The sequence below is a fragment of the Engraulis encrasicolus genome, chromosome 17, assembly GCF_034702125.1.
Source record: "Engraulis encrasicolus isolate BLACKSEA-1 chromosome 17, IST_EnEncr_1.0, whole genome shotgun sequence".
Lineage (NCBI taxonomy): Eukaryota > Metazoa > Chordata > Actinopteri > Clupeiformes > Engraulidae > Engraulis > Engraulis encrasicolus.
In genome coordinates, this window is record NC_085873.1 from 6,816,876 (window position 1) to 6,830,349 (window position 13,474).

General features: G+C 42.1%; 1 protein-coding gene and 1 long non-coding RNA gene across 2 annotated transcripts; both read left to right on the forward strand.

Annotated features, from left to right (window-relative positions):
- Positions 1–4,884: 4,884 nt before the first annotated feature.
- On the forward strand, positions 4,885–5,865 carry LOC134467200 (uncharacterized). Its single transcript, XR_010038472.1, has 4 exons — positions 4,885–4,967; positions 5,321–5,426; positions 5,604–5,640; positions 5,736–5,865. It is a non-coding gene; the product is annotated as an uncharacterized LOC134467200 (long non-coding RNA).
- A 272-nt stretch (positions 5,866–6,137) lies between these two features.
- LOC134467201 (uncharacterized) lies at positions 6,138–7,817 on the forward strand. Its single transcript, XM_063221110.1, has 3 exons — positions 6,138–7,255; positions 7,379–7,433; positions 7,568–7,817. Exons 1-3 carry the CDS (start codon positions 6,194–6,196, stop codon positions 7,705–7,707), a joined length of 1,257 nt encoding a protein of 418 aa, XP_063077180.1. The 5' UTR covers positions 6,138–6,193; the 3' UTR covers positions 7,708–7,817.
- Positions 7,818–13,474: the final 5,657 nt, after the last annotated feature.

A 13,474-nucleotide genomic window follows, 5' to 3' on the forward strand; every position in this document is an offset into this window, starting at 1 on the left:
GTGTGTGTGTGTGTGTGTGTGTGTGTGTGTGTGTGTGTGTGTGTGCGTGTGCGCGTGCGCGCGCGTGTGTGCTCGTGTGCATGTGTGTGTTTGTGTGTGCGTGTGAGTGTGTGTGTGTGTGTGTGTGCGTGCGTGTGTGCGTGCATGTGTGTGTGTGTGTGTGTGTGTGTGTGTGTGTGTGTGTGTGTGTGTGTGTGTGTGTGTGTGTGTGTGTGTGTGTATATCTGCCTCTGTTCTCGACACGGACACAACCTCTCCACAGGTGTGTCGGGCAGCTCTTTTGAAGGTGTCCATCTGCAACATCAGCCACAGTAGAACAAAAAAAATGTGAAACATCTTATCAAGGAGATCAAAGGGGGAGTTTAAATGCTGTTGCGAAGAGTTGAAAGAGTGCGTGTGCGTGCGTACGTGTGTGCGTGCGTGTGTGTGTGTGTGACTGTGTCTGTGTCTGTGTATCTCAGTCTGTCTGTGTATATGTGAGCATCTGTCTGTCTATCTTTATGTGTGTGTGTGTGTGTGTGTGTGTGTGTGTGTGTGTGTGTGTGTGTGTGTGTGTGCGTGTGTGTGTGTGCGTGTGTGCATGCGTGTGCGTGTGCGTGTCTGTCTGTCTGCCTGCATGTGTGTCAGAGTCTGGAGGGGGTTGGGGATAAGGGAGTGATAAGAAAAACAAATACATGAAACAGAAAGTAGGACAGTGAAGCAACCAAAAAACAGGAGAGAAGCGGGAAAAAAACCTTTCCTGTCCCAGTGGGTTTCTCTTTACCTCGTCTACTAACATAACACAATCTGAACAACACCCAAAAAACTAATGAACCCAAAATGGATGACTTAATGTATTTTAATCATTTATAACTAGCCTATTTTATACATTACTTGTTGAGCTTATGTAATATTATTGCGTATACAGTACACTAAAATAAAGTTTTCAAGTATAGTGCACCATAAAATCTTGAATGTTACATGACATTACATTTTGGTGACACTTTTATCCAAAGCAACGTTAAGTTATTTACAGGGTAATGGTTACCATTCCTGAAGCAGTATGGGATTAGTTGGCTTGCTCAAGGGCACCAGAACCATGGAGTGCGGTAGAGAGTGGAATGGTGGGATTCGAACCTGCAACCCTCTAATCTAAATCCCATCTCCTAAACCATTAGGCCATTGCTGCCCCACAGCTGTATCATTTAATGTTTACATGATTAAGTTAGATTTCAATAGTTCACTCTCTGAAATTTGGATTAAGCATGTACTGTATGCATACATCTTCGTTCTCGCTGGAGAACGGACTTCTTGTGATCGTGCTGTCCACGCGGTGGACTGATCATCAAAGTGCTTCGCGGGGTCCGCAGGGACGTATTGGGCAAGATCGTTGGCCGTGGTGCTGAAGTAATGCCACGGCCGAGAAATGTCTATGCAGTAAACATTCTCGAGCTCGGGAGTACGGGGCGCCAATGACGGCGGAGCGGAGAATGAGATGCAGCTGGTTAAATAGGCGTGCCTATCTTTTCGCGCTAATTCAGGTAAATGACAGTTGAGTGGAGAACAGAATGCAGGTGGTAAATTAGGCATTCCAAATTTCATTACACTTCTCTCGAACTTTCGTTTTATAAACAAAACGTGCATTAATTAATGTATTTAGTCTACATATTGGGTCATTCGATATTGAGTGAACGATCCAGTGGACCTCTTTGTTCTCCCTCTCTCTGCATCCTCCCTCCATCCCTGGCTTACCTCCATCCCTCCCTCCATCCCTCCATCCCTGCTCAATACCTCAATACTCCATACTTCACCCTTCTTTTTTGCTTGATCTTTCTCTGAGGCAGGGATGGGGAACCGTTTTCATTCGAAAGCCGTGTCAAATTTTACAAAGTCCTCCAAGGGCCGTACTATGAACACAAACCAGGATTAGGCCTATATTGAAGGCGGCCACCCTCACAACAGACCCCTCCTTCACTAGGTCCCCTGAAAATATAACTTAATTGTAATTGCTAAGAATTTTCCAAAACATGTCTTATTTCACGTGTAACTGCATAGCATTAAAATTAAATTACAAAATTATACACTCGCCTCCAAAAGAGTTGTCGCCTACCCATCTGTTTGGAATGACAGCTAATAACCTGACTTTCAATTAATCACTTGGCTTCAGAAGTCACTCATATGAAAGCTACAACCCTCCCGAATGAAAATGTATGTACAATTTTTTTTTTCATGCACCAAAGAAAGATTGACCCTTTAATGAACACAGACAGGGCAGATTTTCACAAGACAAAAGTTTTGTCGCCTATCGAACATAATGTGAAAATGAGCAGATAAGTCACTTCAAAACACTTCAAATACGCAGATCGGGTGTCATACTTAATCACTGATTCACTCACACCTCTCCAGAAAATCAACTTTGGCCTTAGGTGTATGTTTAGGGTCATTGTAATCATGGAAAGCAACACAATGAAAATCAATGGAGTTCAATGAGAGATGGTGACATATTTGCTTTTCTTAGAGCAATACATTTTTAACTTCATGATGTAATCAATGATACAAGCCCTCACACACCAGCAGCATGCATGCAGCTCCACATAAGAGCTGTATCCCTCCCATGTTTGACTTTAGGCACCATGTATTTTTTCCAAATTCTTCACCTTTAACACCAAAGAAGTCTCTCCCACTGTCCTGTCTCAAAAAAGACAGCCAAGAGTATGTCAGGCCTAATTCTGACAAAAATGAAGGCTAATGGGACTCATACTCTGAAGTCAAGATCCCAAGATCAACCATTTTAGAACTGATAGCATCAAAACTATATGGTGTTGGAGATGAAGAATATGAAAAAAGAGAAATGGTGCATAAAGTGAAACATGGTACAGATACAGCTCTTATGAGGAGCTGCATGCATGCTGCAGGTGTTTGAGGGCTTTTATCATTGATTAAATCATGAAGTTAAACATGTATTGCTCTACGAATAGCGAATATGTCACCATCTCTCATTGAACTCCATTGATTTCCATTGTGTTGCTTTCCATGATTACAATGACCCTAAACATACACCTAAGGCCAAAGTTGATTTTCTGGAGAGGTGTGAGTGAATCAGTGATTAAGTATGACACCCGATCTGCGTATTTGAAGTGTTCTGAAGTGACTTATCTGCTCATTTTCACATTATGTTCGATAGGCGACAAAACTTTTGTCTTGTGAAAATCTGCCCTGTCTGTGTTCAATAAAGGGTCAATCTTTCGTTGGTGCATGAAATTTATTTTTGTACATACATTTTCATTCGGGAGGGTTGTAGCTTTCATATGAGTGACTTCTGAAGCCAAGTGATTAATTGAAAGTCAGGTTATTAGCTGTTATTCCAAACAGATGGATAGGCGACAACTCTTTTGGAGGCGAGTGTATTTTATACAATATTATATATAAGACTACCTCCCTTCCTTCTTTCCCCTCCCTTCAGTTCTCACTCAATACTTCTCTCCAAGTTTTCTCTCTCCCCTTCTCCAAAGCGTCCTTCTTTTGCACTCCTCCCTCCATCCCTTCCTTCCTCTGGTAGCCCTATCCATCCCTCACTCAATACTTCTCTCTGTGTTGTTTACCCTTCTGCAAAGTGTCCTTTTGTGCCCTCCTCTCTCCATCTCTTCCTCCCTCTGCTCCCCTAAATCCTCCCATCTTCTCTCCTTCATACCTCGCTCAATACCTCTCTACATTTCTTCTCTTGCCCTTCGCCAAAGTGTCCTTTTTTGCACTATGCTGGTGCATGCGGCACTTCATGAATATTCTGTCCAGACGACCGTGAAGGCAAAGAAGCAGAGCCTTCCCTCCTATTTGTCCCTGACCAAACAACGTGTGTGTGTGTGTGTGTGTGTGTGTGTGTGTGTGTGTGTGTGTGTGTGTGTGTGTGTGTGTGTGTGTGTGTGTGTGTGTGTGTGTGTGTGTGTGTGTGTGTGTGTGTGTGTGTGTGTGTTTGTCTGTGTGCGTGTATTCCGTCCAGACAAGCATGAAGGCGAAGAAGCAGAGTTTACCCTGACCAAATGATGATGCCTGTGTGCATTACAAGGTTGTTGTTACCAAACATAGATAGATAGATAGATAGATAGATAGATAGATAGATAGATAGATAGATAGATAGATAGATAGATAGATAGATAGATAGATAGATAGATAGATAGATAGATAGATAGATAACAGAGGTGCTTTGAAACAATAGACCGAATCAATTTACTGCACACAGTTTTCATTTTAAGTAAAAATGAAAACATGTCTCTTCTTTGTAGTGTTTTTGATTCACTTGCAACTCTGGGGCGCTCTGTCCTGGCACAGGCTACACCACATCTTGTAGCATTTGATCTGCAATCTAACTTGGTTCAAGTATATCGCCAAGGGAGAGTATTTCTAGTCGAGTTAGAAATACAAAGAAGCCTATCATTTGTTTCAGACGAGAAACTACATTGAAGATTGGCCTACATATTTTGAATATGAAGTGGGGGCAGCATATCGGCAACGGTGAGGTTGAGATTGTCATCTCAACGCAAGACTCTTCAAAGAATAGTACCCGACATCTACCAAGGCCCTATTTTAACTAACCCCTTCAAAATTACATTGATTTCGGTCAGCATATATGAAATAGGCTAAATAAATATTGTTTATTCAATTATTTATTTGCAACCCTCCTTATTCAGAGACTATGTAGAACCTAGTAAAACCTTGGAGGAGCCCCCAACGTGACATCATAATCACATTCTATTAAGAATGTTGGTTAACCTGCAACCATTGACTCTCAATGCCTGCAACCCCACCTTTAAAGTTGCATTCATGGTTGCTATTGTTTACTTTTGTGATGTCATCAATGACATAATAGAATGTTCTGTGAATACAGACCAAGTTTATGTACACCTCTGCAAAAGAAAACAATCTTTTCTGTAGTGCAAGTCATGAGAAGATTACATAGTTGTTGAAGTGGCGACCGTAGAAGATGAAGAAAGGTCAGTGTACGGTCTTTTCATTACAATACAAAGTGTTTTCACATTGTTATTTAGATTATTTTAAATAGCCTATTTGAATAAAGTTTTATTCTCATTGTTTATTTCTATAGCATATTTAAAAACCAAATAGGACCATCGTTCTTTACAGTGATTATAAAAAGAAAAATACTAAATGATTAAAAATGTAAAAACTAAATTGAAAAAAAAAAGTCAAATATACATGTAGTCTCTATATAAACAGTAGGCCTATAGGATATAACTATCTATAAAGAATAGAAAAAAAAGATTATAATTTTTATGTGTGTGTTAGATCCAAATATACGTAGGTCCAATATATTCTGACATATTTTCAGGTTCGGAAGAGCCTTTCCAGGATGAGGCTGGACCAAAACAGTCTGATGTCTCCAACACACCTCTTCATCCTTCCATTCAGGATTACATTTTCAATTTGAATGAGGAGTGAGTTGTGCTCGCATGCTACCTCAGTACTTTATGATTATTATGCTACATGCTGCTCAATGTTGATTTCAATGTTCTGTTACTATTATTAAGGAGAGAGAGGGTCTTCTGTTAAAAATGTCCTAATATATACCGGTAATGTAAAATGTATATAATGTAGCCTATTTTCTGTCATAGGGAGTGGAAGGATTTCATCAGCATGATAGACTGTCAAGTGAGTATTACTGTGTCACGCTTATGATGACATTCTCAGGTTGATATTACAATATGTGATTGCGGTTTAATAACAAAACATTTTTTTCACCACAGATGGCAAGGAACCAGTTTGTGGAGATGTGTCAGGCTGTGCTTACAGTTGTGAGTTCCAGCACAATGAATGTTATCCTGCCAGTTTTTGGGCATATGGAGAGAGATTTGGAGCACTCCTCAAATACATGCCCAAGGTAAAAATCAGGAAGTAACATATTAATTTAATTTTTAAAAAATCCCAAAACACTATGTAGATTTTTCCATAAAATATAAAATATTTGATAGGAATAGCAGGCAGACTTCACCCTGTTTTCAACTGCCCAATGCCACCTTAAAGTCAAATGTCAAAAAAAAAAGATTTATGAATCTAATTGCGTTGTAAAATAACTCCTCATAGTGAATTTTATCAATGTCTAAAAAGCAAAACTGTTTTGCCTGTACTTTTGGATGACAGGTGTAAGAGTGCAGGCTCTTCTGCCTCAGTTAAGAGCGCTGGACATCCTGCAAGACAGGGGGGGATGCTCCGTTTGAAAGTTTCCCTGGCAGCCTTGTGGAAAACTATGATGGCATGGCGTCCCTCCTGTGCCTCACCCATTGCTACCGCTGCTCTGTGTTCCACTGTGACTGACCATCTTTGCGACAGTGCCGAGCAGAAGACCTCTGATCTGCCTGAAGTTGATTCGGTGGCGCAGCATGGAGGCGAATGTTGTGACCCAGCAAGCATTGAGGGGATGGTGGACAGAGTGCTGTCCAGTGAAGGTCTTGACGGCATCGCCAGACACCTGGTTGATGAGATGCAGGGTATCCTACAGGAGAGTAGCCCATCTGTGCCACCATCGGATTCTGGCAGAAGCACCCCGCTATCTCGGCCTCCTCAGATGGTGTACTCATATGCAGAAGCAGCTATGGAGGATTTGCTCAAGCCATTATTACCGTTTCTGGTGGCTCATAGCGCTCCTTTGGATGGACCGAGACGGGCGGACTCCCCTGCCACTGATGCAGTAGGTGAACTCCCAGCCACAGCAGAGAACAAGGAAACAGCATCTTCTCACAGCAAGGACCAAAGCACTATAACGGCCAGCTGTGAACCGGACATGGAACCGCAGGACTCCGTGTCCCAGAAGCGGCGCAGCATGATCAGCTTCTTCACCAATCTGATGGTCCACCAGCTGGTGGTCATGCTTCAGAAGGACGCAGCAGTGAAGGAATGGAGCAATGATCAGAAGGGAACGTGTGAAGGTCTGATTGACAAAGTCCTGTCAGAGTTCAGTGGAGCCTCTGGAGCGCCGAACAGCCATGAACATCTGAACAACATCAAGACCCAGACCATTTACAGGATAATGGAGAAGCTCCTGCTGAAGGAGTCTGGCTCCGAAGACATCCAGCAGAAGGCAGTGAAACTAGAGGATGGCTCATTTCATAAGAGCTTTCTGACGAAGTTGAGAGAACGGTTCCATAAGAATAACAAAGAAGTCACTGTTGCCCCTCCAACTTCACTGAGAGCTTCATCTTCACTTGGATCTGTGCCTGGAGCTACAGGTGCTCAAAAAGCAGGGAGGTTCTCCAGATTTCGGCTCAAGGTAAGAAAAGACTGGAGACCATGCAAAGTTATTTCAATTGTAAACAGTTTTATGAGTTTTAGTCCCCCACGACAGTCGACAGTGTCATTATATTCATGAGCAACTTTCTCCCACTTGTCCTAGTTTCCAAAGAGACGTAGCACAAAGGTGTCTCCCGCCAGTGCCATTTCTGACATGGGTAAGGTTTGCTTTTATGATCTATTTGGTGGTTTCCTCTGCTTTTGTTTTTTTTAATTTTATGTGACGCAAATTTAATTGTAAAATAAACGTGCCTTGCCTTGCCTTATGTTGTTATATATCTCCACCCACCAGCAAACAAGCATGCAGAGACTGCTGCCCCCTGTGCATCTGAGATGACTTCGGATGCATCTGTTGATGGACCAAACACTTGCAAACGCTCCTGGATCATGAGAGTGTTCGGCTGCTGCCGCCAAAGTCCAACTGAAGTCTGAACACACCTCAAACTCCCCATCCTCCCATCTCAAAGGAGTTTCTATTCCATTTCCAACACCTACTCCCCTCTTCAGCTTGGATGTACCACCCGACCACACACACACACACACACACACACACACACACACACACACACACACACACACACACACACACACACACACACACACACACACACACACAATTGTAATAAAAAATAAATAAAATATATAAAAATTAGAAAAAAAAATTGAACACTTTGTCTCTTTGTTCATGTTGTAAAATGGTAGAAAATGTGTGATGACTAGTTACAGTAATTGAGTAGAATGTGGGTATGCGAGTGCATTTGTTTTGTGTACTGTATGCCTATGTGTGTGTGTGTGTGTGTGTGTGTGTGTGTGTGTGTGTGTGTGTGTGTGTGTGTGTGTGTGTGTGTGTGTGTGTGTGTGTGTGTGTGTGTGTGTGTGTGCACGTTTGTGCATGTGTGTTTGTTGTGAGCGTGTGTGCATGTGGGCCTACTGTATGCGTGTGTGTGTGTGTGCGCACGCTTGTGCATGTGTGTTTGTTGTGAGCGTGTGTGCATGTGGGCCTACTGTATGCGTGTGTGTGTGTGTGTGCTGTGTTTGTGTGGGGGGGGGTTATGTGACAACCTGTAAGTGTATTATATAAAGCTACAGCCATTAATGTTGCATGGGCCAAGGCAGAGACAGCAAAGACAGCACACTGAAGATTGAAAAGAGGGAGCAAACTAGAGAGGAGAAGCAAACTAAGGAAGAAAGATAGAATGCTGGATTTTTTCTCTCAATTAGAGCGACATTGCCATCTCTCATCTGGGTCGTGTGTGTGTGTGTGTGTGTGTGTGTGTGTGTGTGTGTGTGTGCGTGCGTGCGTGCGTGCGCGCGCGTGTGTGTGTGCGTGCGTGTGTGCGTGGGTGCGTGTGTGGGGGGGTGGTTGTCTGTGTGTGTGTTTCTGCTTATGTCTATGTGCACAGTTCTTGTACATGTGTATATGCATGTGTTTGAAGTTTGTGTGTGCCTGGGTGTATGTCTGTGTGCATTTTGAACGTGACTGTGAGTGTGCACGGGTGAGTGCGTGTTTATGTGTTTTTCAGCATATCGTTCGTCGCTGTCAAGCAGAAACCTTGCATCTCCACATTTTTCATTCATTATAAAATATAAATCAGCTACTGGTCACTCACCATGATTATACTGTATGTACAGTACAGTATATAGGCTATAGAGTAAATATGATAAATAATTAAATACCCAACTTTAATGTTGAAACATTTATTTATTTAGAAATTGGTGATTTATAAATTAATGAGTGGGAAAAAAGAAAAGCAGAGATAGAGATTCGACTGGACAGCGACGATATGCCAATTTGCATTGATGCAGCTTTTAAGCCCCCGTTATAGAGTCATCATCAACGTTTATGCAAATGGGAATGGATACTGCTTTGTGACTACTGGCCCTTCAGAAGAGAAGAGAAGACAGTGCTGGGTGCCAACAAAATGCTTTTCCCTCCTCTCGACTGCGCTTGTATTGACCCGCAAAAGTGTGTGTGTGTGTGTGTGTGTGTGTGTGTGTGTGTGTGTGTGTGTGTGTGTGTGTGTGTGTGTGTGTGTGTGTGTGTGTGTGTGTGTGTGTGTGTGTGTGTGTGTGTGGGTGTGTGCTGCTGTGTTTGTGTGCTAAACATAATGCAATACTGCAAAGATGATTGCAATGTAGAGTATGCATACAACTTTAATGTGTGAAATTGCACTCCAAAGGCCTAATACAATATTCAATAAACAAAATACAATATAGCCTACAGTATTCACTCCTTGTATGCTAAATTATAGCTACAGCAAAACAGCTGCATAAGTGCTGTATATATCACACAGTGCATTCAGCTCAATTGAGTTCAATGTCACACTTCAATGACACAATAAATGAATAACTCAGCAAGTTCAAAATCAACAACAGCATCATCAAATGTTCAAAACTTGCATGACACAGAGGTCATTTGTCCATAAAGAACGTCTATAGTAGCTCTCTCATGGCTGACGAAACCGACAGTGTCATTATGACACACAGCAAAATTGCATTTATGCCATTACTGCCCTCAACCAAAGGGTAGTGTCAAGAATTGAACCAGTAACCCTATACTGTATACAGTATACAGTAAGTATAAGCTCAACACCCGACCTGTACCGGCTTACCCATGACTAACCACGAATAGCCATATGACCATTATACACCTTCATCTCCTTCTCTGTTGTCTAGTTTCTGCCCCATGCAGGGGCTTACTGTAAAATACAACAAAAAAATAATTAAATGGAATGCTGCAGTTTGAAACATAGAGTACATGTTGGCTACAAGATGCAAATAATGGATGCGTTGGGAAATGAATGCTGTATTTTCTTCCTGACCTCTTGTCCACCAGCTGTGATGAGGGAGGGGTATTATATTTCAAATTAAGGGGTGTTATATTTCACATTACTTCTCTGTCTTACTTTTGTATTAATATTACTTAACTTCAACTCATTAATTCACCATCTGCCATCCTAGTGCAGTAATAAAAAAATAAGATTTTTGGATTAATGGCTCCGACTCTGCTCAACTCGTTAAATTCTTAAAGTGCTGTCGGCAGGTATTTTTTAAAAATAAATCGCAGGACCTTGACTTGAAAATTAAAAATGTGCATACAACATCCACGTCCCTACCTCACAGGAAATTGTGCTGTGTTAATTTAACACTGGGAAAGTACAATTCAACTCTTTAAGTGTTACATGAACATTTTCCTGAACTCCAAAACGACCTTTCCGTACTGTCCTCGCAATGCATGCATTGGGCATGTTGAGTCAAGGGTGAAAGTAGACTGGTGCGCACAGGTGCATAGCCGGTGTGCAGTACTAAGTATGGAATAGCGGACGACGAGGTGTCCCGATATCAAGGGAAATAATGGACGAGGCGGAGCGTTCTAAACAGCCCGACGGCGCAGCCGAAGTCCATTTTCCCTTGATATCGGGACACCTCGAAGGCCGCTATTCCGCTTATCACCCGGTTACCAGCATTTAAGTATTAATTTATTAATATCTTGATCTAAGGCTTTCTGAGAAAGTAGATTCACCACTGCGCTTGGTACGTTGCCATGGGCACCACTTCCTAATCTAGTGAGACGCGCCTCTATCGGAGGCATAAAGGACGCGCAGAGAATGTTGGTGACTTGACAACCAAATGCGATAGAATTGACGACTGGGTTTTTTACTTGACAACCAGATGCGATAGAATTAGTAACGGGGTCTTGACTAGACAACCAGATGCGATAGAACTAACGACACGGTCTTCACTAGACAACCAGATGCGATAGAACTAGTAACGGCACTTCGCCAGAAAGTTAGAGAAGAAGCAACTTGGACGCCCGCACGCCCGCATGACATCATAGTTGTCCTGCTACCGGGGAATAAAGGACACCTGCTCAGCCAATCAGAAGACATTCTGTCTGCTCACTGGGTGATATGCATACATATAGTAGATCTTTAGTGTATATGTTTATTTTGTTTGTTTGCGGGAGTGGAGGTAGCACTGTTAAGACCCGTGTTTAGTAGAGATGCCAGTGAGAAGACACAAGTGAATGGTTTTCCAGTTAAAGGGGCATGCCACTATTTTGGGGCTTAATACAGTTAAAATCGTTGGCCAGGGTTTACAAAGGTGGTAATTAAAGTGTCTTATTTTTCATGCAAGCCGTTGTCTTGCTTTGAGACAAAAAATAAGACACTTTATAAACCCCGGACAACGATTTTAACTGTATTAAGCCCCAAAAATAGTGGCATACCCCTTTAACGGTCCCTCCCGCCACCATTTTTTCCGCAACTCCAAAACAACCTACCTCTCCTGTCCTTCTATACATTAGACATGTTAGTGCATATGTCACTGAGTGCACACAGGTGAAGGACTGCCGTGTCTCAACAGCGCCAACTTGGTGATGGACAGGTGCAGTCCCTCCCTCTTTTATCTCTGACAGGTTTCCGATAGCTGTGAACGTGGTCATTTTGCTAATCCGACTGCAGTTTGCCAAGTGTTGCCAGAAGGGGGCTGTTTGTTTCTATCTCATGTGCTATTTGCCATAGGCAGTGTGACAGCTCTACCAAATACATTTTCAACATATATTTTTTAGACATTTGTCTACAGCAGCAGACCACACATAGGCTATGTAAGCATAGACTCTTTTTGCTACTGTATTTGTACTTTGTGACATTAGCTGAATATGTTATACTTTATGTGTAAGTTTTATTTTGGAGGAAAGTGTCTGCCAAATACACACGCTAATTGACCAAATTCAAACAGTAGCTAATAATTCAGTGGACTGGAGGCTGGACAGTAAAGGCAGGGCATTTTAGAAGACCAGCTCAGAAGAGCACAAGTGAAATACTGTACAGTGGATTGCTTTCTTCCACCTCAGTGAAGAGCTTCTTTAATGAAAAAAAAAAGTCAGCACTTTTGTAGCGAGGAAATACCGACACTGCAGCCTTGCTTGCTCTCCGGTGTTGTTGCTGTGCAACACACAACTCAATGGGTTTATATAATTCCCCTTATAGGAGATACTCTCACAAAAGCAGCCACACAGAGCAAATGGAACAGCCTTGACAGAGAAAAAGGCTCTATGGCAAAGCAATGCTTGATATGTGCGCTTCTAGGACTGTGTGCACGCACACGGGAAACACATTCAACCCAGTGCCACACTTCTGTTCTTACAGCAGATACACACATTGCGTCACAAGACTCTACCTCAGTCATTTCAGGACCAAGGCCAGCTACCAAGCCAGACACAGTACATTTTACTGTGAATCAAGAGGCCATTACACTGCCCTACAAAGGCAAAGTGCAGCAACTGCGTATTTTGTCAAAATTCTGTTTAGACTGAAAATGGTCTTCGTAACACCTCTTTTATCTTGTGATAAAGGGTCGTGTGCCAAAACGTTCTCTCTCTCCCCACTCCCTTCCTGTCCCATTCCTCGCTATACTGTCCAAATAAAGTTGAAAAAAGCCCAAAAAATATTTGAAAAAAAAAAATGAATTCTTTTGATCGACGTCCTATCAATACTTGTTCGAAACGAAGGGCAGAAGAATCACGGATGTTTCAAAACCATTGATCGGAATACAATAGAAGTCCGCTGTCCATATATACGTACATACTGTATATAGCCTACTGATATACATCAGTAATACTATGCTTTGGTGACGCATGGCATGCTGTATCTTAGTTACCGGACTGAAAATCTTTGGCTATACTTACACAGCTGAAAAAGTTAAGTGGAACAAACACTGCCCTCTAAACACACAGCTAGTCCATTCAAGCCTAATGAATGTGGGTGCCTAATAATCAAAATCCTGACTGCCTTGAACTTTACTGTCTGGGTAACTACAAACAAAAAGGCCTCTGAGATTCTGAGAATCCCCCTTTACTCTCTCTCTTTGTTGTCTACCCCTGCAGTGTTGGAGTGTTGAATTAACACTGCAAAAGTGTACTTTGTAACTCATAGAGTACTATTCGAATACTATCCAGCAGAGTGGGTAGAGTAGAGTGCTGATTAAGCAGTACACTGTGCCATGCTTTGAGGCTAATTTGTCAGGACAGCGCAGGGTTTTGCTACTGGATAGTGCACAGTATAAAAGGGGGGTGCAAAATGTCAGCATTCACTTGTATAAATCTAGATATAGAATACAGTAGATATAGTTAAACTACTCTAAAATGTCTAAGATGACATGTTTTGTAAAGGAATCTTAGAAATTACATTCCCAACAC